General features: G+C 38.3%; 1 protein-coding gene across 1 annotated transcript in view; it reads left to right on the forward strand.

Annotated features, from left to right (window-relative positions):
- Nucleotides 1–1,034: 1,034 nt before the first annotated feature.
- The window catches only part of LOC128738265 (whirlin), a 160,864-nt gene continuing 135,945 nt past the window's right edge, over nucleotides 1,035–25,953 (forward strand). The window contains exons 1-3 of the mRNA XM_053833270.1: nucleotides 1,035–1,593; nucleotides 9,978–10,159; nucleotides 17,566–17,704. Coding sequence (XP_053689245.1) covers nucleotides 1,035–1,593; nucleotides 9,978–10,159; nucleotides 17,566–17,704 — 880 coding nt within the window. The remainder of the gene's footprint in view (nucleotides 1,594–9,977; nucleotides 10,160–17,565; nucleotides 17,705–25,953) is intronic.

The following is a 25,953-nucleotide window of genomic DNA, read 5'->3' on the forward strand; positions in this document are numbered from 1 at the left end:
GGTACATAGGACGTTCAGTAAAACCCCAAAATGTGACGATTATGGCGGCGGAAGCTTGTTTCGATAATCGATACATACATACCTACATACATATACATACATGGGCGGGAGCATCGTCAGTTTACACGAGCTGAGGCTTTATCGGCGGTAAATTGAATTAACACACAAACCATTCCTTCGGCGGCTGCTGATGGGATAATGTTGACTCTGTTGTGCATGTGTAAATTGGATCTCACATTGTTTTGCTTTGATGGGCGTTTAAATGGGATGATAATGTAAACCATTTCGAATTATCACTCTAAAATTATTGAAAGTGTTGAATGAATAATAATTTTATTACTTATCATAACATCAAAACACAATCGATGCGTTTCTTATGACTTCATATTTGATTGAAAAAATTAATATAATTTATTAAAGAGTTGCTGAAAAGTGGTGCCTGAATGACTTTCCATGAAAGTGGTGAAGTCGTCATCGTTAATTGCGATTAGTCACTGGGCTGGATACTGCAGTGTCCATTTGACGATTCATTTCGTTTATGTCGGGTTGCACGCGTCGTCGGTTCCGATGGGAAATATCCGGAAACCAATAATGTAATTGCATGACGCAAAATTTCTGTGGCTCCCGACAGTCGCCAGTCGGTAGGAACGTTGCGTAGCAATTCGACTTCATGTTTGTCTACCCCTGAACACAGCAACCCCGTGGGAAAATGTGGTAATCGCTCACGTAACACTGCTTACGATGTAGAAAATTAATAGCCCTCATCTGCGTGTGTAAAAATTATTCCCGTTTCGAGCGAACAAAAACGCAAACGGGATGAGTTGTGCTTGTGACATGCAAGTTTACTTTCTATTTTTACTATTCCAGCCCAGCAGCAGCTTGGTCTCTGCCGCCACCATAAGTACTATCAATCAGACTAAATTGCTTTTCTATCAGCGATGCCACCCACTCATCACTTTGCCTGTTGGCTTCCGGAACGCTAATTGGATTCATTGTTTTTTTCTTTCTCTATCTTTCCTTGCAGGTGTGTGGAAATGCGCTTAGGGGGCGCCCCCGGTGGCGGAGACCCCCTAGCGATGGGTGCCGGGAACGATTATGCCGAGCTGTGCGACCTGGGCCCGTCCCGTTGGAGCTCCAGGAGCGGCTACCAGCAGGTCTCGCCGCCGGTCAATTCGATCTACCACCACACTGGCGGCAGTATCGCTGGTGTCGGCGGCGGCGGCGTCGGCGGTGGCCCCAGCAGCGGGGTCGGTGTCGGTCTCGGGAGCATCGGCGGGGTCAGTGTCAGTGGGGGCAGCACCGGTGGCGTTGTCGGTGGCCACGGGACCACGATCCGCTCGAACAGCTTCGAAGCCGAGGACGCGATCGGTCCGTACGGCAGCACCCGGATCGGCAACAGCACAAGCTCCTTGCGCGGACGTTCAGGTTTATATTATTCACCACCCGGTACTTCATATACAATAGTAGAAAGAGAAAGACCACACTCTCCTCATTATTATTATAACACAGCCGGTGTCCCTTCCAAAGGAGGTTCATTGCCAAGTAGAAGTAGTTATTTAGACTCAGCTAGTTTAGGTGTTTCAACTGGTGCAGGTAAAACTTAGTCTTCTTGAGACAACAATTTTTTTCTAAGCTAAGCTGTTCTTCCCCCGAAACTATTTCTATTTTCCCTAGTTTTCCCGTTTCTTAAACTATTCCACTCTTCTTAGTAATGTTGCAATTTAGTTTTACCTTGTTGCGTTTACGATTTTACAACTTTCCCGTTTTGGAATGCCAGTTAGACCGTTTCGTTCTTCTTCTCCCCCAAACTCCATCTTTACAGTCTAGTAATCCTCTTATCTGTAGTACGATCTACCGATAGTTCCCTCTATAGAAACTCACTTTCCCCCCGTCAAACGATGTCTCCATCCTTTGCAGCATGCTGCCGCGACCGTACTTGTACTTTTTAGCATGTTTCTGCAACCAACAAAAACTTTGACCGTGATTTCTTTTTCCCATTTGTATCAGTCATTCAGTTACCAGCACCGGATACTGCCGGTTGTAAAACATTATCAAATGGTATTACTAGTAGATAGTGCTAGCTGGGCCTATCCACGCAGAGGAAAACTTCATAATCTTTATTATCATCAACTATGTTCGTATCTTATCTTCAAACACACAGTCAATAGCAATGAATTTGGTCAATGACTGACGTTGTAATCCATTGCATATTTTACATTTTTTGTTTTATCTAGTGGTTATTGGATTTATAATCTGAATGGATTTTGCAAAAGCGTTTTATTATCGTCATGAATTTTAAATGAGTCATGATTTTATTTATAAAAGGTCTATGCAATGCGGTATTTAACACTTATTTGCTTTATTGATTAAAAAGAAATTATGTAAATTTCAAAAAGAACAGACAAGAAACAGTCTCTATTTGTTATAAGTAATATCTTGATTCAAGTTGAACATGAACAAATAATTTCAAAATCACAATCGCTTTTATTTGTTGGTTTTATTTTGTTGTGTGAATAGATTTGCAGGGAAATTTGAAGTCATTTAGACCCCCAAAGCAAATCCTCTGTTTTGAGGATAAGTCCTTTATTGTGTTATGGTGGTCCTGCAGGATTTTTTCCCTGGGGATATTCTGCTAAATTTTTTCAGCCAAGAATCGTTTAATTCTTGTTCATTTCCACGTAACATATCACACTTCTTCTGTGTGTTCGACAAAAAATCTGTTTAAAAAGGATTAACCATTTATCCGCAAAAAATCCAACTTAATCAATAGCTTTAACCTGAATTAATGAGGAGAACGTGCTGCTCAAGCCCCAAGTACTGATACCTCATTAAACATGCGTAACTGTTTATTTATATAATTTGGTGTTTGATTCACACTGTGAACTTGTCGACAATGATCGTACAGAACAATTTGATTTATCAATCGTCGAATCAAGCTATTTCGTTCATCTCATGGTCTTTTCAATCGATATATTTTCATTTAACTATGGTCGTACCGAACAATACACTTCGTTAAATTATGATCATACCGAATCATTCAATTCATCTATGGTCGTGCCGAACCAAATAGTTTATTTAACGTTGATCGTACCGAATCATTTTACTTATAAATGATCGTTTCTTCTTCTTCATCAGCATAGAGCCGGGGTAGCTCGTGCTGTTTCAAGCACTCGTCTCCAATTTCCTAGTCGTCTCAGAAGTCGCAAATCGCTTTCGACCTGGTCGAGCCATCGTGCTCGTTGCCCCCCCCCCCCTGTTCCTGGTGCCGGTGGGGTTGTTGAAGAGGGCTATTTTCGTCGCACTGTCGTCCGGCATCCTTGGACGTGTCCGGCCCACCTTAGCCTGCTAACTTTCGCTAGATGTACGGTGGGAGTCTCCCCAAGCAGTGCCTGTAGCTCGTGATTCATACGCCTCCGCCACTCTCCGCTTACAGTTTGTACTCCGCCAAACATCGTCCGCAGCACTTTCCACCCGAACACGGTAAGGGCGCGTATGTCCTCCGTGAGCAGCATCACGGCTTCAAGTCCATACAGAACTACCGATCTAATAGCGGTTTTGTACATTTCGTGCAGCGGCGGACACTTCTTAATCGTAGCGTTTTACGAAGGGCAAAGTAGACCCGATTTCCCGCTTGGATGCGCCGCTGGATCTCCTTGCTAGTGTTGTTGTCCGCGGTCACCAGCGATCCCAAATAGACGAACTCCTCTACCACTTCTAGTTCGTCGCCGTCAACCGTCCGTGGGAGACGCGCGTTTATTTCCTTTGAGCCTCTTCCTTTCCTGTATTTGGTCTTCGACGCATTTCTACTAGACTCTGCATTTACTCTGGCGTAGATTACCGCCTTCGCAAAGTTCCTGGCTATGATATCGAAGTCATCTGCAAAATCTAGAAGTTGGCAACCCGTGGTAAAAATCGTGCCTGTCGTTTCGATGCAGGCTCGTCGGATCACCCCCTCAAGAGCGATGTTGAACAATGTTCCAGAGTCCCACTCGAGAGTGTCCCAGAGATGCGTACGAAACATATTACTCCATCCAATGTAGCTCTGATCAGTCGCGTCACTTTATCTGGAAAACCGTGTTCGTGCATTATCTGCCACAGCTTGTCTCGAACGACTGTACCGTATGCTGCTTTGAAATCAATAAAGATGTGATGCGTGGGCACGTTCTACTCCCGATTTTTCTGTAAGATCTGTCGGATAGTAAAAATTTGGTCCGTAGTTGCGCGAGCCCCCATGAAAGCCGCCTGATAATTCCCTACGAAACCTTGAGCTATCGGTGACAACTGGCGTAACAGGATCTGGGAGAGTACCTTGTAGGCGGCGTTTACCATCGTAATACCGCGATAGTTGCAGCAGTCTAGCCGATCACCCTTTTTGTAGATGGGACAAACCACTCCTTCCATCCATTCCTCCGGTAGCTTTTCCTCCTCCCAAATCCTCGAAATAATTCAGTGTAGAGCCTCTGCTAGCGTTTCTCCGCCATGGTTATAAAGCTCTGCCGGTAGGCGGTCCTTCCCAGCGGCTTTATTGGTCTTCAGCAGCCCGATTTCTCGTTTGACTTCTTGGAGATCAGGTGCTAGGACTTTACCATCTTCCATAGGCGCTTCTAGGTTAATTTCCGTTTCGCCTTCTTCTGCGACTTCGCCATTGAGGTGATCATCGAAGAACTGCTTCCATCTGTCGACCACCTCGCGCTCGTTTGTGATTAGATCCCCTCTCTCGTCCCTACACATGTCAGGTTTAGGTATGTAGCCCTTCCGAGTTTGATTCACCTTCTCATAAAACTTGCGCGCACCACTAGCTCGGAATAGTTGTTCAATTCTTCACGATCTCTGTCTTCCTTTTGGCGCTTTTTCCTCCTAAGGATCGTGGTCAACTGGTTCCTAGCTCGTCGGTATTTGGCCAGGTTCTCTCTAGTGGCAATACTTAGATAATTTTTCCGAGAAGTTTTTTCTCCTCCAACGCTTGTTGGTATACCTCATCAAACCAATCATTTTGTGTACTCCGAGGCTCAATACCTAGTACCGCGCGGGCGTCCTCTCCGATGGCCGAGCATATTCTGCCCCAACCGTCTTCGAGGTTTGAAGCACCTAACTTCTCGGAAGAAGGCAGTGCCTCATTCAGTACTCGCGCGTAGTTCTCGGCAGCTTGTGGGTTATCTAGCTGCCTGATGTTCAGCCGAGGAGGGCGGCTTTAACGTGTCCGGTATACGGTGGACAGCTTTGAGCGCACATGTACTGCTACTAGGTAATGGTCAGAATTCATATCCGCACCCCGTCGGGAGCGTACGTTCGTGAAGTTGGTCAGGTGATCTCCAGCTGGCTTTGTGGATAGCCTTGCGCGGGAAAAAGGTGCTCCGAATCACCAGGCCTCGGGAAGCTGCGAAGTTTATATATCGTTGACCGTTATCGTTCGTATCGGTGTGCAAACTATGGGGTCCTACTCCTACCACCGGTCTATACATTTCTTCCCTACCGACCTGGGCGTTCATATCCCCGATGACGATGTTGATGTCCCGTGACGAGCAGCTGTCGTACGTTGCCTCCAGCCTCGCGTAGAACGCTTCTTCCTCATCGTCGGGTCTACCTTCGTTCGGGTAGTGCACGTTAATGATGCTATAATTGAAGAAACGGCCCTTTATCCTCAATACACACATTTTCTCGTTGATCGCCTTCCAATCTATCACGCGATCCTGCATTCCACCCAACACTACAAATCCCGTTCCAAGTTCGTTGGTAGTGCCACCGCTCCGGTAAAATTGGGCATTTCCGCCACGGATCTTCCGTACCTTCTCTCCTTTGCGACAGATTTCCTGCACAGCTACGATGCCGAGTTTACGGGGTTCCAGCTGTTTAATCAGCACCCGCTCGCAACCTGCGAAATTTAGCGATCTGCAGTTCCACGTACCGAGTCTCCATTCGTCGTCCTTGTTCCGTCGCCTAGATCGATGCCGAATATTCCACTCCGAATTTTTTAAGTTATTTAATTTAGGTGTGTAGCCGTACTGGGGCACCACTACCAAGTCTCGCGATGGGGCTGCCATCCTCTAGTGCCGAGATTCACTATACCTCCTTCCCGGTGAGTATACGACCTTAGTTTCCACCGGGGTTGGTTACCCGATCTCCGCTAAGGTTGCTCGTATTTCGCCTGGTAGCACGAGGAGGTCGGGATCGGAGTTGCTGGATAAGAGGCTAACGATCACTATGGGGTCTATATTCCGCATTATCCACTCTTTTACCAGGATCGTACCGAACCATTTAAATAATCTATGGTCGTACCGAACCAAAGACTTCGTTCAACACTGATTCAACACTTACCGAATCATTTAATTCATCTATCGACGTACCGTAGCATATAACGTATGTACTAAAAAATGGACTTTTTTCGGATGGTGATAAAAAAACTAAGACAGCTAATTGAGTTTGATAAATTGCCCATGGAAGGTAATTATATTAGTTTACTTGCAAAAAAATCTACGCCCTTGCGAGCGGCCTTCCGGCAGTTAACCGGAACATTCGCCATTACGGACGAAAACATGCGTGTAGGCATGTTTTTGATTCCTTTCTTCGTTTTATTTATAAATTCCTCCTCAGTTTTCGCGTCAAAATTGTTGAAGTAGATCTTACGTTTCAGGTTTGCCCAGAAATTCGCAATGGGACGCAACTGGGGGATGTTGGGCGGGTTCACCGACTTCGATATTCAGCCGCTCCATCTCCTTCGACGATCGCTTCGAGTAGTGGGCCGAAGCCAGATCCGGCCAGAACACCGCGTGTTCGCCCTTATGGTATTTCTTTATGAACTTCGTACTATGAATTTTCCCGTTCATGCCCAGTCCGCAGTGAAAGAAGAGCGGCCTTGACTTTCCCTTCTCGCTGATTGTTCGCCACAGCAGCACCGTCTTGGGGAACTTGGTGTGTGAAATGAACTTCACCTTGGAGCTCACTTCCTTCGTGGGGGAAATAAAATACGAAGTGCCCTGCCAGTCGTTGCCATTCACGGTGAGATAGGTCTCGTCGTCCATCACCACCGCCACGTTGCGATTCGCCGGGAAAATCGTCTTGACCATCTTATTTAGCCGCTGCCTCTGGAACATTGCCTGTAGCTCCGAGACCAGTGTACGGAACTGCCACTTCCTGACATTTATGTCCATGGTCGCCAGGTACTTTTTCACTGTTTGGCCCGTTGCACCGACCTCCCGGCGATGTAGCCACTTTCCTTCGGTCTCCCTCTTCAGCATCCTTTGGAGCTTCTTATCGCTCAGGGCCACCGGCCATCCGGAACCGGCCTTTCTTTCGCTGCTCTGATTGTTGTTCAATAGTGCCAAAACGTTGTACATACCGGAACGGGCTTATCCGGCGTCCTCAAAGTGCCGCACAATGTCCGTTTTGAACACGGCGTGGTAACACTTCTGAACGCAGTAGCTTCACTGTTTTCGTCATCACAGCTAGAGTTCGACTGATAGAGCTGCAGAATTTTTTCGCAAGTAAGCTAATATAATTACCTTCCATAGGAAATTTATCAAACTCAACTATCTGTCTTAGTTTTTTTTATCACCATCCGAAAAAAGTTCATTTTCAATGTATACGTTAGTTCATTTAACAATAATCGTACCGAATCATTTTACTTACAATTGTACCGAACCGTTTAAATAATCTTTTATCATACCGAACCATGAAATTCATTTACCAAGGATCGTACCAAATCTTTTTACTTATTAATGGCCGTACCGAACCATTTTGTTGATCTATGGTCGTGCCGAACCACATGATTAATTACGCACTAAACGTACCGAAATATTTCTCTCATATTCGGTCGTGTCATACGACCATCCGATCACGTGTGGCTATTTGATAAAAGTCTTCAAGTTCCCTCATTAAAATTCAAATTCTTATCTTTTCTAGCATAAAAATCATGTTGCGCACATGAAAAAGTGAAAAATTGCCCTAAAAATAAAAAAAATGAAGGAAAAAAGCATCCAATATTATAATTGGAATATATCGTAAGTATAACTTTACTAACTTTGTTGAAAAACAATAAAAAGAGCAATGGTACTAGATTACTTTCTTACAACAGTCACCTAGTTGTTCCAAAATAACAATGATCAATCAATCAATCAATGATTAAATATTATTGATGAATTCCGACGCACATGCGAAAGATTATATTTGTTTAGTAGTCCGATGCAACCATGTTTCAACTTCAACTAATAGACTTTACAGGCGTCTGTTTCGAAATACGAGTATCGAACAGATACAAATCAAAGTCTGTAATTTGAATTTGAAATACGTTTTTGTTCGAATCTTTATATAAAAGAGACAAGGGTTTCCGGGTACAAAGAGTGTTTCTATGCCATCAATTTCATTTTCAAAAAGAGGAGGGTCCAGCTAGCAAACGCTTTACTACAATACCGTAATAAAATGTTAATCTTGTCGGATATACCTTTAGTTGCAATGACAATTCAAAAATAAAATTTAAAAATATCTGAATATTTTCTAAATGAATTACTGATTATCAATCATATATTTTGCAGAATAATAATATTGACAAAAAGTTACCTTGTGATTAAAAGTTTAAGAAACGCAAGATAATGCAACGTTTGTTACGTAACGTATCTTCAACAGATATATCTTCTGGCAGCATGTCTTTCGTTCTATGCCATCTCTGTTTTCTCTATTCGAAATAAACGCGTTGATGTCTAGTAGCGTCGCTTCTCACTATAGTACAGCTGACCTCCTTCACTCACACAAACACATACACTCGCATACAGAACTATCCTAGACACAATCTATATGCGTCAATACTGCAACAGAAACATACACACGCACACTAGTATTCCATTCACATTGCTAGCATCGTGATTAAACTAAGTACCTTCGCTAGCGATCAGTCCTGTTACTCCTGTTACTGTTAACTATCTTTACAACTTGTGGCAGTTCTTCAACGATCTCCTGTCTGTCTTTCTACAACTTCACCTGCCGTTACAGACATTGAGTGACCCGTACTTGCTTACTTACTTACCGGTGATCGTAGTCACACGTGCATTTAACGGCAGTTGTAGTCACTGTTAGTTACTAGTGCTCTCTATCTATACCCAGCTCTAGTCAGCAATAGAATGTAGCTCAACTTCGCAGTAGTTTCCTGTGCTAAAACTACTAGTCGTATTCTTTTTAGAATAGTATTAACAAAAAAATCTGGTCCTACAGAATCTTCTGCTTGCCATTATGTCTTGATCAACTTCCGGGAGATCAAACGGAGAAACTAACCCAATTGTGATTAGCGATATAACTAGAATAAAAAAAACAATCCTTTTTCGATCCATTTCCCTTACTTTATCCAGAACAAAACACTTAAACACTCTAACCTCTACACTACAATGTAATCTTCGTACTTTCCTATCTTTGTATTTCATTGTTGGTGTTGCTAGCCAGAATAGTGTATTACTCGATTGGTACGTGGATAGCCGACCAGCTATCCGCAGGGTTTTCCTCCTTCAGTGAATGCCGTTTTCCAACCCCGAAACGAGCGTGTTTTTATTTCTATAGTGATGTGTAATACAGTGAAGTAGCCTAGCCTGAATCGTTCGATGGTGTAACTGTATGTATGTAATTGTTGATAATTTCTTTTCCCATTTTTCCCCGACTTCAAAACAAAAAAAAAATCCAGAGTTGTAAATCTAGATGATGATGATGAGACATCTGCCCCCTTTTTCTCTCTTTCTGTCTCTCGTCCGTTACCCAGTGTTCTTAGGACATTTTGAACGATTTTTTTGCAGCAGATTTAAGAACGCGTAATTTCAATCTCGCCATTTTTCCGCCTTTTCTTCTTCTTCTTCTTTCTTTCTTTTTGCCACATCCGACACCTTACCACCTCTGTTGATGAATTTACGATCATCAAACCCCACCCACCCACTCAATCCGGTCCAAATCCTAATACCTTTCCTTGGAAAAAATACCTTGCTTCTCGAAACCTCGCCCCCCAGGTACAGTTCCAAATTCTACCAGACATAATGGTAAGAAGCGGCCTATCTCGCCAGAGCAGGTCCTTAGAATGTTTAACACAACAAGTTCATCTTCTTCAGTTCCTACTAGTTATCATAGTAATGGCACGCGAGACCGAGGCCGTCGCAGTCCTGCCAGCAGTCCGCCTTCTACGACCCACCAGGTGAGTACCAGCTTTCGATCCGTGTTATAACAGGATAGCCCGCCCGCCCGGTCAGTTTGGGTGAAAAACGTCGTGAATTGAATTTTTTTTCAAATTTTTCAATTTTTTTAAAGTCGTCGAAAAAACCACTCGAATTAAAAAAAAACGCTGAAAAACCGCTATAATTCGAAAAATGACACAAAAAACCGCGGTAATTCGGAAAATCGTCATAAAAACCGCGTTCACTCGAAAATCTTAAAAAAAACGTATAAAAAGAGACTTAAGTGTACATTATACTTTATACTTTATACTTTATACTTTATACTTTATACTTTATACTTTATACTTTATACTTTATACTTTATACTTTATACTTTATACTTTATACTTTATACTTTATACTTTATACTTTATACTTTATACTTTATACTTTATACTTTATACTTTATACTTTATACTTTATACTTTATACTTTATACTTTATACTTTATACTTTATACTTTATACTTTATACTTTATACTTTATACTTTATACTTTATACTTTATACTTTATACTTTATACTTTATACTTTATACTTTATACTTTATACTTTACACTGTATACTTTATACTTTATACTTTATACTTTATACTTTATACTTTATACTTTATACTTTATACTTTATACTTTATACTTTATACTTTATACTTTATACTTTATACTTTATACTTTATACTTTATACTTTATACTTTATACTTTATACTTTATACTTTATACTTTATACTTTATACTTTATACTTTATACTTTATACTTTATACTTTATACTTTATACTTTATACTTTATACTTTATACTTTATACTTTATACTTTATACTTTATACTTTATACTTTATACTTTATACTTTATACTTTATACTTTATACTTTATACTTTATACTTTATACTTTATACTTTATACTTTATACTTTACACTGTATACTTTATACTTTATACTTTATACTTTATACTTTATACTTTATACTTTATACTTTATACTTTATACTTTATACTTTATACTTTATACTTTATACTTTATACTTTATACTTTATACTTTATACTTTATACTTTATACTTTATACTTTATACTTTATACTTTATACTTTATACTTTATACTTTATACTTTATACTTTATACTTTATACTTTATACTTTATACTTTATACTTTATACTTTATACTTTATACTTTATACTTTATACTTTATACTTTATACTTTATACTTTATACTTTATACTTTATACTTTATACTTTATACTTTATGATTCTATTTGCTCTACACTTCTTCTAGAGTTTAGAGTTCTTTAGAGCAGCCTAAGAAAACTTGTTTTACACCTTGTTAGATTTCTTACAGATTTTTTTGATTTCTTTTCAGATTTCTTCTACACTTCTTTATACATTTTTGCTTTAAAACATTCAACATGTCATTTAGGTTTCTTTTAACTTTTCGTAAGACTTCTTTAAACCTCCTTCTTGACTTGTTTTAGACTTCCCTCAGGCTTTATTAAACTTCTAGATCTTTTCTACAGTTCTCGTTGACTTCCTTCAGACTCTTTTTTGGCTTGGTTTAGACTTCTTTAGGTTCCTTACCGACTTTTGTTGTTTAAAACCTCTTTTACAGTTGATTTGGACCTTTTATTAGGTTTTTATTATGCTTCTTTTAGATTTCCTTTGAACTTGTTTTACTTATCTTTTAGATTTCCTTTGAACTTGTTTTTTACTTTTAAGTTTATTTTGGATTTTTGACCATTTTTAGACTCCACTTACGCTTCTTTCTCATTTTCTTTAGTTTGTTTTAAATATTTTTAGATTTTTGTTAGACTTCTTTCAGACTGTCTTTTTTTATTCTTCTTTTTTTCTGACTTCTATATTTGTTTTGACTTTCTTGGACTTTTTTTCATACTTTTTTTGATTTCTCTTCAACTTTGTTATTATCACAGGACACATCGTTCTTACAATCATTGAATTGTTGATTTATTCTGACTTCATTTGGTCTTCTTCAAGACTGGTTTTAGAGTGTTTATGCTTCTTTTAGCTTCTTCTAGACTTATTTGTAAACTTTTGTCAGGCTTCCTTTACATTTCTTTTAAGTTTCTTTTAGACTTCCTTAAGACTTTTTCAGGGTTTCCTTAAGACTTCTTGTAAGATTCTGTTAGATTTTAATTACTGAATTGTGCTAACGGAAAAATTGCTTGAACCATATTGAACAAGTTCTGTCGTACGAGTAGTGTCCTGTCTGCTTAAGTCTTTCGGACTTTTTGGGACTTCTTTTAAGTTTTTGTAGATTTTTTCCAAACTTCTTTTACACTTCCTTTTGACTGCCTTTAGAGTGTTTAGGCTTGTTTCCAATTTTTAAATTCTGCAGGCTTCTTTTACACTTCTTTTAAATTTAATTGTACTACTTTTGGACCTTTTAAGACTTTTTTTAGATTTTTGTTTGAATCTAAGATTTTTTGCAGATTTTTCTTAACTTCTGTTACACTTATTTATGATTTCTTTTAGACTTTTTGGGCTACCTTTAGATGGCTTCAAGCTTCTTTACAACCTCTATTAATTTTCTTCTACGCTTCTTTTAAACTTTTTTAGATTTTTCCTATCCTTTTTTTTAGGTTTCTCTTAAATTAGTTTCACACTTCTTTTACACTTCTTTTGGAGTTTCTTGGGCTTCTTTCCCACTTTTGTTTAGATTTCTTTCAAACTTGTTTTATATTTCTTTGAGACTTCTTTTAGATTATTTTAGACTTCTTTCTCGACTCTAATCGTCAAAAAAACAAGACACAGCACTTATTAAGTGCAAAAACTTTTTTAGAATACTTGTTTTTTGTAAACTTCTTTTTATTTTCTTCAAGATGTTTTTAAGCTTGTTTTGAGCCTTTTCAGTTTTTTGAGCTTTTTGAAGACTTCTTTTGAGCTTCTTTTACACTTCTTTTGGACTTCTGGAGTTTTAGATTTCTTTTATTAGATTACTTTTAAACTAGGTTAATGGTTTTTAAATTTTTTTTTAAACTTTTGTCAGGCTTCCTGCAGAATTTTCTAAAGTTATTTTAAAACTTTTCCCAGATTTTTTTTGGATTTTTTTTGCGATTTATGTAGGCTTATTTTACATTTCTTTTAAACTTAAGTTTACTACTTTTGGACTTTTATTAGACTTTTGTCATGCTTTATAACTCTTTTAGATTTTCTTTAAATGAAGACTTCTACACGTCTTCTTCTCTTTCCAAGAGATTCTAATGGTTTTTTTAGACATCTTCAGACTTCTTTCAGATTTTTTTTTTCAAATATTATTTTGCACTTTATTTTTAGACTTTTCTATACCCGTTTCAGAAGTCTATTATACTTGCTTTACACTACTTTTACTCTACTTCTATACTTTTTAGATATATTATTTCTAGTATGTTCCGATTTTGTCAACTCTCGATTTTGTCCCGATTTTCATCCCGATTAGGCCATTACAAATATTTAAAAAAGTTTTTGTTCCTCCGGTGTTGGGCCACTGAAGGGGGGGGGGGCGAAAAAAAACAAAGAGAATTTTTTAATCGAGCAAAAAAAAATGGATTTTAGGCATTTTTACTTCAAGTTTAAACGTGAAAACCAAATCTATTCTTGCTTTTAAAAAATACGTTGTTATTTTTCATGCAAAGATCTACGAACAAAAAGACAAAAACGAAAGAAATTTTTTTGGCCGAGTTTCGGAAATTCCACTGTTTGAACTTCCATTTCTATTTCGTGCTAGAAGTGTTAGCTCAACTCGTACACTCCTTTTTCGAGTTTTTCAAGCTGTAGAGCCCACAGACAATTGATTTTATAAAAAAAATTAACTCATATCCTACAAATTATTTTTTTGCCCCCCGATTTTCAAGCCAATTTCCAAAGGGGTGGGGGTTTTGACAAAAACTTTGAAAATGATTTGCAATGGCCTTATGTCAGCCTTATAAATTTTGTTTTACTTTTGTGCTATTAAACATGATTTATAATACTTTTCAGCCTGCTTGAAAGTATTCTGCTTCTTGGAGGGGAGTTTTTGAATAAAATGATGTCATCTTACGAGTAATTCGGGGTCGAAACTAGGGTATTTTTATAGTAAAAGATCTATATTTCCTAAACAAGCAAAGATAGAGGTATACTATGTTAAGCAATGTTGTGTATTTTTACTATTTGTACAACTTTTTAAAACATGAAAAAGTCATACAACAACTACAAAATTAGCTAAAATAGAAAAACTGATTTTAACGATTTTTCATTTCTGAGAAATAGGATTTTTCTATCTTTGCTGAAGGGATAGAAGGTTACTGTCTTCAGAAAAATTTCTTGCAATAATATGCTGTAAAATTTTGCAGAACATATTAATGTGTTATATTGAAACTGAAGAAAAATAAATGGTTTATTGCACTTTTAGGGGGATTAATCAAAATTTGAATTCCACTGAACGATAGAACTTTTAATTTTAAGAAACTCTTCCAAAGGTTCGATAAACCTAAAACCAAGTTTTCCCGCCCAGAGCTAATGCGCACCAAAAAAGGTTCTGGACCAGTGTGCTGTGTCCGGTTCATTGAGCTTTCGGTTGACCAATTGAGGGTTAAAATTTAATTTATAGTAGAAGTCTTCGATATTGCAAGGTTTTAAGTCTTGAACCTTGAAAAAAAATTCGAAAAAAAAATTCCTTGTACTGTACTAAATTACTGTACTTCATTCAGATTTCTTTTTAACTTGTTTTACACTTCATTAGATTTCTTTCTGATTTTCTTAGCCTTTTTCTACACTTCTTTTAGGCCTATTCCAGACTTATTTAGATTTTAAACTTTTGTCAGGCTGCTTTTAGACTACTTTTCAGTTATTTTTAGGCTTATTTTCGACATCTTTTTAATTTCTTTTTATTACTTTTCGGCTTTTTTAGACTCTTTTTAAACTTTTGTTTGACCCTTAAATTTTCTGTAGACTTTTTAGGTTTCTTCTCCACTTATTTTTCACTTCTTTTAGACTTTTTGGGTTACCTTTAGATGTCTTCAGGCTTCTTTGGAACTTCTATAAGTCTTCTCCTACATTTCTTTTAAACTTTTTTAGATTTTTCTTGTACTTCTTTTAGATTCCTATTAAATTAGTTTCGCACTTCTTTAACACTACTTTTGGAATTTTAAATTGCTTATGTGCTTCTATTAGATTACTTTTAAACTTGATTTATACTTTTTAAAATTTCTTTTAACCTTGTCAGGTTTCCTGTAGACTTCTCTAAGGTTAATTTAGACTTACAGAATGTTTTTTAGGTTTCTTTCAGACTTATTTAGGCATATTTGAGACTTCTTTTAAACTTCTTTTTACTACTTTTGGACTTCTTCAAGAGTTTTGTCAGACTTTCTTTAGGCTTCCTTTAGACCACATTTTTTTAGACGAAGACCTCCTCTATACTTCTTTTTCACTTTCTATAGCCTTTTTAAGTGTCCTTTAGACGTCTTCAGGCTTCTTTTAGTTTTTTTTTCAAATCTTCTTTGACACCTTATTTATATATTTTTCAATACTTGTTTTAGACGTAAAAATTTGTTTCATACTACTTTTAATCCAACTTCTATAATTTCTTGATATATTTTATACTTCATTTAGATTTCTTTTAAGCTTGTTTTACACTTATTTAAGACTTCTTTTATATTTTTTTAGACTTCATTTAGATTTCTTCTACACTTCATTAAGACCTCTTCTAGACTTCTTTAAACTTCTCTTAGAGTTCTTTTAAATTTTTGTCAGGCTTTCTTCAGACTTCCTTATTGTTTGTTGTAGACTTTTCTAACTTTGTTGTGACTTCCTTAAGCCTTCTCTACACTTCTTTTAGACTTCTACTAAACTTTTGTCATGCTTCCTGTAGTTTTCTTTTCAGTTATGCCATTACAAATATTTAAAAAAGTTTTTGTATCTCCGGTGTTGGGCCATTGAAGGGGGGGTGCGAAAAAAAACAAAGAGAATTTTTTAATCGAGCAAAAAAATATGGATTTTAGGCATTTTTACTTAAAGTTTAAACGTGAAAACCTAATCTATTCTTGCTTTTAATAAATACGTTGTTATTTTCCATACAAAAATCTACGAACAAAAAGACAAAACCAAAAGAAAATTTTTTTTGGCCGAGTATCGGAAATTTCACTCTTTGAACTTTCATTTCCATTTCGTGCTAGAAGCGTTAACTCAACTCGTACACTCATTTTTCGAGTTTTTCAGGCTATAGAGCCCACAAACAATTGATTTTATAAACAAAATTTAACTAATATCCTACAATTTATTGTTTTGCCCCCCGATTTTTCAAGCCAATTTCCAATTGGGGTGGGGGGGAGGGTTTGATGACAAAAACTTTGAAAATGATTTGAAATGGCCTTATTTTCAGACTTTTTCTAGCCATTTTTTATAATTTTCTTTGAGACCTAGGTTTGAATTTGTTTTACACATCTTTTAGATTTCGGTTTAATATATTTCGACTTCTTTGTATTGCCATTTTCGACTGCCTGGCCTTACGGACATATTTAATTTGTCAACGATTTAACTTTGAGGAATTTTCACCAATAGGCATTCAAAATTCTTCGACATTTTACTAAACTTTTAGCGAAGATTTAATACAAACTTGACGGAAACAAATCTAATTTTACATTTTAAATTTTAAACTAGACTAAAATCGACAGTACTAGAGCAGAGTAGAGTAAAATTCAAACCAAATAAAGGTTAAATTGTATTAATCAACGAAACGACTACCATTTAGATTCAGTTTTAATAAAAGCCATTAATCTATATAGCACAAAGTGTAAATTCAGGGAAAATTAAGGTAGAATTCTGATATGGGATAGAGATGGTCGGGTATGAAAATTTGAATACCCGAACCCGACCCGTACCCGATTAGGAAAAAAAATAAAAACCCGTGCCCGACCCGAACCCGCAAGTTTATTTTTTTTGATACCCGAACCCGACCGCAACCCGTCGGGCACGGGTACGGGTCCGGATACCCGACAATCTTTAGTGTTAAACGAGGTCAATAGACCCGACCCGACCCGTACCCGGTTTCAAAACCAAACCCGTACCCGACCCGAACCCGCAAATTATTTTTTTTCAATACCCGAACCCGACCCGTACCCGGCGGGTACGGGTACGGGTGCGGGTTTCGGGTAAATTTTCCGCTACCCGACCATCTCTAATATGGGAGTCTTATACTAAATCCAGATAAACTGTAATACTACACTAGTGACTAAACTACCTCGGATTTGGTATCAAAACTGTTCAATTTTTGCCAGAAGTATGTCTCCGGTATGATTGTGTTTTTCACCAACTGACCAACTAAAGTGGCATCCACCTATTTACAAAACTGTCAGCCTCTGTCAAATGCGAACTAATTGTGTTTTGTGCTTTCCTCCCACACTCTACACTCACACGCGCATCACAGATCTATCGAGATCGGGAACGGGATCGAAGTATACCGAACATCCACCAGCTGACTACGCGGACCGTCAACATGTCCCGTGATCAGCAAACCGATGCCAGCCACGGGTTCGGCATCTGCGTCAAGGGAGGCAAGGATTCAGGTAGGTGTAAGTACCAATTGCTTTTTTAGAAAAACAAATTTTATATTGACTGATAGCAATCGAATTGAGTGAGCAGCAAATTGTCGAAAGCGGAAAAAGGGGTGGAAGGAGATTCATACGTTTATCCTTTTTTTTTATCCTGCCGTATTTGTTAGCCATTTAGGTTCCCGTACCCTGTATTTGTTTTATTATCTGATGAAACGTGCTATTCTCTGGTGATTTGTAGGAGTTTTTTCCACCACTGAATGGTTTTTAATGACAATTTGAAAACACTTAGGAAGCATAAGCTGGAGCGTCAATCCTGGCTTACACACAAAACATAATGTTAACGTGTGAACATTAGCATGAGTTCCATAAGAACAATCCCTTCAGCTTACGGTTGAACTTTTGGGTGTACGAGTCGACTGGATAAGCCTAGACAGAACACGATGATTTGCCTATTTTTGTTCGTTCGTAGGAGTTGGGGTTCTTCTGATCCATCAATCGAATCCAATCGGATCCACATGAGCTTCAGTAGACTGGTGTGTGTGTTTTTTTTGCTCCGGCCCAGCCGAGTACGTAGGTACGTACGACGACTGACAGCAAGCTATAGCCTTCGGGCGGCCACTGATGAAAGAGTGAAATTTTCATTTCGGAAATTCGATTTTCTATTCCCTTGGTAGATTTGTTTGTTCTTTCGGCTGTCGGCTGGGGATTCTGTAGAGGAAGCGTCTCGTTCCGGTTGCACAGTGCAGTGTGTGGGAAAAACCTGGAACTTGATGAGTTCAGTTCAACCACAGAGAACAGACATCCAAGTGGGAGATTTAAACTTTATCTGAATATAAATTAATCGATGTGATAGGGCTAGTTGTATTAGCTAATGTGAAGTGGTTACGATTCAAATATTTGCACTAGATTTTCCTATCAATTTCTTTCTAATTGAACGGGTCTGTTATCAGTGGCTGAAGCACTTGCAGGCTGGTTAACGCAATTCGAACGGCAATGATGGAGCAAAACCTTGCCCTCCTTTCTTAGCAGTTCGTTTTGCAGAAGCATTGAGGTGATATATTCTAGCCTGATCATTGAACAATTTTCTTTGCAGGTGTTTCCCTACATTTGAGATACTTGTTTCAGTCGGATAGATCTAGTGAGAGATAAACAACATGATTCGATTGCTTGCAAATTGGTGCATAAATGCAATTTAGTTTTCTATTGCCGTGGAAATGCATCTGACGAGATACTGTTGTTAGTTGCAAGACTAGTATCGGAAAATATGAACTTTTTTTCTCTATTTACTAAATCTGATTAAAAGAATTATATTTCAACCAAATCATAGCTGCAAAGTAAATATATTTTTGAATATTTAGCAGAAGAAGGCTTCATTGTTGCATTAAATATTAATGAAAAACAAGAAAGTAATTACACTTATTGGTTTTCACTGTTAATTTCATTCTCTAAAATGTAGCAATCCTCGGTGCTAACCTAGTTACGAAGTTTATGTATTCAACTTTGTCAATGCGAGTCGTAAAATTTAATTTAATATATGCCTATTCATGTAAAAAAACTCTTCGCTCAATAAACATGCAAAAAGTTTCCTATTTACCCAAAATTGCTACTGAACGGGCGGAAATTCTCATGACAAATTCCTCTCTCCGTTCCGCACCGTGCCCTAATCGAGTCTAATCCGCTTTGTTTCAAACGACAGAATGAGCCGACAGAAAACAATGTCCATTCACCCGCCGGCCGGGCTGCACCCCCCCCCCCCCCTCGTATAAAAGCAACAGTCAGCTAGAAAAAGACCCGCTTTCAATCGGGTCTCCCCAACCCGTCACAGTCAGACACACACACACACCCCGCGCCTTACCGAAGTGAAGCGAAAATTCAACCCCACCCGACCGAAGCCCCCGACAAAATTCAGACAAAATCGAAAATTGGCCGAAAACAAAGAGTTGGTGATATCCCCTTTGGCCCCGACCGAAGGGAGCACCGTATCCGGCGCCGGCCTCTGTATCAGTCAACAGAAATAGAAGGGGACATCGCGAAGTCACAGCGTGCTCACACAAAGAGCGCCGCACCGGTCGTTGTCGCCGAAAATGGCGGTCGGCGGTCCTGTCGTCGGCAGCACGAACAACATGCGTTCCTCGCACTTTACCCACTTTTATACTATTACCCACTCGGATTCATTGTGTTTGCCAAATAGATGGAAATCGTTATGGCCATCACTTGATAACAACGTTGCCGGTGGCGGGCGGCAGAGCTAGGATTCTTTCTTTCTTTCGTTCTCTGTTTACTGTGTGGCCCTGATCCGCACGATGTTCACTATTGTTTTTGACATATCCAGACTGGAGAATGACTTTCCGTTCTAACGAGTGAATTGCTCGATCAGCTTAGCAAGGCACAAGCGATTTCATAAACTATTTAAACTTTGGTTTGGGTCCATGTGTGTGTTATCTTGTGACTTATTATAAAATCAGACATTTTTATAACGTTAGTCTTTCTAATGACCGAAGGATATGGTACAAGAACATCTTTTTATTTAATTTCAGGTTTCGTATTCTATAAAGACGCTCTGAAAAAAACTTCAGTAAGGAAGAAAGTATTTTTTCTAGATTATAGTCACTTTAACAGCTTGGGTCTTTCGTGGCTTCTGCGGGGTTGGGATTTGAACCCGGATCCTCGGCGTAAGAGACGTGAATGCTAACCATTAGACCGGGACTGACTCCTGAGAAGAAAGTAATGAAACATAGGTGTTTCATAGTGTTTCCAGGGTGGACAACAGGGCAGAAAATTAGCTGATGCTGAAAAAGTTAGCTAATTTGTGGTTGTGTTAGCACAGTGGGGAACCACCAACAGCAACAACAAATCGCGTGTGCGCAAGGGGTTTACAGTAGGACGTAAAAGTGCGTAGTAATCAGAGACCAATAGAAATTATAGTTAACCAACGGTAATCAATACAATAAACCGCACTTCCCACTAAACTGGGCACCGCAGTTTTAAGGTGTGACTGGGACGAACTACGATAAAAGTGCGTCATAGTGAAATCGCGGTAGTAAAAAGGATAATGAGCGACAACAGCAATGTTGCTGTTTCGTTCCGTCATATACATTGACATTAACCAAGATGATCCCGATCCAGATAATCCAGGGAAAAGTAGGCCCAACTTCCTTGAATGCGTCGTTAAATCTCCTTACTTATGTTATTGTTGGTGATGATCGGAGATCCCAGATATATGAACTCAACAACCACTTCCAGTTCATCGCCGACAATAGTCACTGTCCCTGGGAGGTAAACGTTGTTTTCTCTGAAGCCTCTTACTACTATATATTTGGTTTGTAACTAGGGGTGTGGGTATTGGACACTTTTGGTGAAAACCGGTATTTCGGTATTGGTTCCCAAAATACCGGTATTGACAAAATTTTCCAAGTAAAAGAAAATGTTGGTACTTTTCAGTAAAAACCTTTATTTTTTAAAGTTAAATTTCATAATTTCTGCTTAGCAAAGCAGAATTTCAACAGACATAACTTGCTTAATGTTGCATTCACTGAAGGTAGAATGAGTGCTTTGCTTTCCTACCAAGTTCTTAAGTTTTTCCATCATCAACAAACCTGATCATCATTCAGAAGCACCAACATCACTATTCGCTGGTAGAGTCTTTTCTATGTTATCAATCCCATTAGTCGCAGTTGCAATTAACCGCTTTAAGATTTTGTCAGTTTGACTAATCAATGTAGCTCTTGAAGACTTCCAAATTTGTTAAAGTCTATAAGGTACCCCGGGACAAGTGGGAATACGGGGTAAGTGGGAACGGAGCTCATAATTCTCTTCAACCTCATTTTCCCCAACTGAACCTTGCTAGAAATGAAAGATACTACTCAAACGCATGAATTAAAATTATAGATTATTTTCTTCTTCTTCTTTTTCTTCTTCTTCAGCATAGAGCCGGGGTGGCTCGTGCAGTTTCAAGCACTCGTCTCCATTTAACTCGGTCTTTGGCCACTCGTTCGTTTCCTTTGGCCACTCGTTCGTTTCCTTTGAGCCTCTTCCTTTCATGTATTTGGTCTTCGACGCATTTAGTTTTAGCCCAATTCTCATAGACTCCGCTTTCAGTCTGGCGTAGATTGCCTCCGCCGTCGCAAAGTTTCTGGCTATGATATCGAAGTCATCTGCAAAGCCTAGAAGTTGGCTACACTTGGTAAAAATCGTACCTCTCGTTTCGATGCCCGCTCGTCGGATCACCCCCTCAAGAGCGATGTTGAACAGCATGCGGGATAAACCTTCACCTTGTCTCAACCCTCGCCGCGTCTCGAAGGGACTCGAGAGTTTCCCAGAGATGCGTATGAAACACATCTCCCGATCCAATGTAGCTCTGATCAGTCGCTTCAGTTTGTCCGGAAAACCGTATTCGTGCATTTTCTGCTATAGCTTGTCTCGATCGACAGTATCGTATGCTGCTTTGAAATCAATAAAGATGTGATGCGTGGGCACGTTGTACTCCCGACATTTCTGCATGATCAATCGGATAGTAAAAATTTGGTCCGTAATTACGCGGGCCCTCATGAAGCCCACCTGGTATTTCCCTACAAAACTGTGTGCTACCAGTGACAGTTCGAGTAACAAGGTCATAACGAAAAGTTCTTTAGAAGGTACCCCCTAGGCCTCCTCCAGGAAATTTTCCTAGCTACGCTAATGGTAATGTAAATTTTCCAAGAAACTTAACGTAACTATTTCATAAAGGCCTTGTGCCACGAGTTGAAGCATGTCGGAATCAAAATAGCAAGGGGAATATTTATCTCAGTACCCATAATAGGTTAAAAGATCTTCGACCTAAAGCGGCTCAAGACCAATAAGGCAGCCGCTCGGTAAAGATGGCGTCGCAGCGGACTTTATCAAGATTGTTCCGGATAGTTTTGCTACCCGTCTGCATCAGCTGATAGGCAGCATCTGTAAAACAAAACACCAATCAGAGAAAGAGTGGAAGGAGTGGAGTGCTACCGAGTTATCAACGCTGACAATAAAGTGCTTTCACAGATCATTTACGCCGTCTATCGCCGCCAGAGCAAGTAGATTAGTGGGAAGTAATCAAGCTGGTTTTGAGGACAAGCGATTGACAACGGACCAGATATTGGTGTTTCGGTAAAGCCTCCAAAAATAACTTCCTTTTCATCGATTTTAAGGCCACAAATGACAATATCGTTCGTGAATAGCTACGGAAAACAATGGACGAAAACAACTTTCACAGGAAGTTGACAAGACTGATTGAGGCGATGGATGGCGTACAGTGCTGTGTGGGGATATTGGTCGCAGTCAATTCGTTTGGTTCACTGACGATGTGGACTTTATCAGAAGAACGTTTCAGTGGGTTGCTGAGCAGATACCATGTACAAAACCCGAATTAATCCACCTAGCGGCGTGACCTAGCCTTTCTACTGCCATAATAATCATTATTTAATTTCTCAGGAACGTCTATGTATAATTAACTTGACTATATTTTTAAATATCCGTTCCGTATTCCTCAAAATCCTTATTTGCCAGTAAAATTCACAACGTATTGCGTAGAATAATTAAATTTTCTTTCCTTGGGTGCGTAAATACTTGTAAAACCTTATTTAGTTTTATAATCGGTCGGCCTTAACTTTTGGGCTTCAGAGCCATATACGAAACTTGTTTTGAATTGACAATATGAAATATGTGTTCATAACAGATTTTTTGATAATTAATTAATACCATGCGTTCAAAAGTTAGCATCTTTGAAAAACAAGAGTTCAGAAAAATTATTATTATACTTCGCTTTTGAAGACAAAAGATATCGACAACAAAATGATTAATCTCAAAATTCTACTATTAGTTTGCTTGGCTTCAATTTTGCGATATATCTGAATTAGAAAAAATAACTGAATAGAGCATTAGATATGAAAAAGAGAAATTTTTCAGATAATTATTTTTGCATGAAAATCAAAACTTAAGCTTCTTTTGAATGTACTTTCATGAAAAGATAGTCATTAACTTGATCGCATCGTTTTTACAATGTTAGAGGGTTAGGAAAACAAGATGAGGTCGAAAAATAGTGCAAGCTGCGCCTTAAACATGCTTGAGAATGAGAAATATGATCGATATGATTTCCAGTGCTTGTCATTTTTGATTTATTTGTTGAAACATGATACATGACATAAGACATCTGTCCTTTAAAATGTCATCAACGAAAACAAATCTTACAAAATTACTACCGTGCAACGTTTACTTCCTATTTTTCATATAACATTTCTATGCTCTAGTATCTATTGATTAAAAAGACCTACATGCTTAAATTAACTGCTTTTCTTCGCTGTTTGCTTTTTGTGTACAATTGTGAGTAACAGCAAGTGAACAAAATGACAATTGAAATCTGAAATCAAAGAAAAGAAAAAGCTTTTCGATTGAATCCCACTATTTAATATTTATTTGCAACAGATACGTAGTTCGCCTACGACGTGCAGGCTTCAGCAGTGTCTTATTTCAAAGCGTATACGTATCTGTCGCGAATAAATATTAAATAGTGGAATTTAGTCGTAAAAGTTTTTTCTTTTCTTTAATTTCAAATTTCGTATTCCACTGAGAGGCTTCAAAAATTTCAGACAATTGATTCAGAAAAGTGAGAAACATCTTTTCTTGAATTTCAATGCAAATTTAAAAATTGCAAATTGTCATCCCAAGTAACAATTTGAATTTCATTAAACTCTTATGATGGTATTCAAGACCAAAATTGGTCATGAAAACCACCATAAGAGTACAATCAAACTCACATTGTTGCTTGGGATCACATACACACACATACATGCATACATACATACATATATACATACATATATACATACATATATACATACATACATATATACATACATACATATATATATACATACATACATACATACATACATACATACATACATACATACATACATACATACATACATACATACATACATACAAACACACATACATCACACACATTGAATACAATCAACAATTGTTTTGAATTCACACGTTTTAACGGTTTAATATACGGTGCTTAAATGTTAAAGTTTAAATAACTTTTGAATGAACCGTCCGATTTTAAATAACTCGGTTTCGTTTGATAGATCTCAGTAGTAATTTTCAAATAATAATAAAATGTGTGATGTTTTTCATTGAATTAATGCTTATATGTTACAAAAATATGTTTTAAATACTATTTTTTCACATTTCTTTATGTAACTTTCAAATTACAAGCCCAATCGTCATGAAATTTGGAAGTTAAGGGTTTGCAATGCTCCTCTTTCATATGCAATCAATTTTGTTCAAATCGGTTAAGGGACCTATGAGATAATGAAGTCCCATATTTTTCATATTTTTATACATAACTTTTGAACTAAAAGTCCAATCAGTATGAAATTCAATAGCGACCAATGGGACACCTAGACCTTTCATTTGACACTAAGAACATTAAAATCGGTCCAGCCATCTCCGAGAAAAGTGAGTGAGATTAAAAGCGTCACATACACACACACACATACACACACACACACACACACACACACACACACACACACATACATACACACACACACAGAAAATTCTCAGTTTTCGAAACTGAGTCGAATGGCATATGACATTCGGCCTGCAGGACCTGCTTTCCATTTCCGGTTTTCCAAGTGATTTCTATACCTTTATACTATATATTTATATAGTAGAAAGGCAAAACGTTAATAAGACCGACAGTGTTCTGCGGGTGGGATACGTGAACCATGCTCTATGGGTACTTACAAGCACTGGCCGTTTCTGAACTTGTGCTTCGAACCATCTTTGACGGAATATGTGAGAATGGTGTGTGTAGGAGAAGGCAAACCACGAGCTAGCGCGACTCTACGGCGAACCCAATATCCAGAAAATGTGGTTGACCATAACGCGGAATATATAGTTTCTCAGAATACCATTTTGCTAAAACCTTACGCGGGATGTACCATTTCACGGAAAATCTTTTCGTAGAAAGTACCATTTCGCAGGGGTGACCCAACTGAAGGAAAGTAATAGAGGTCAGTAGATCTAGGAAAATAAATAAACCTAGATAGAAGTGATCTCTACGTGGGGCTGCCTCCGCAGTGGCTGGCGCTTCGGATGGCAGGTCGCCGGCAACACTCCCGGCCTGTGTCCGTCTCGCCCTGAATCATCTAATGTTACTATCGATAGTTTCTGGTGGTCTTGTTATTGACTAATGTTTTATGAAAGAGTCTTAAATTTCTCGAGTTCGGTTA

Source organism: Sabethes cyaneus, chromosome 2, assembly GCF_943734655.1.
Source record: "Sabethes cyaneus chromosome 2, idSabCyanKW18_F2, whole genome shotgun sequence".
Taxonomy (NCBI): Eukaryota; Metazoa; Arthropoda; class Insecta; order Diptera; family Culicidae; genus Sabethes; species Sabethes cyaneus.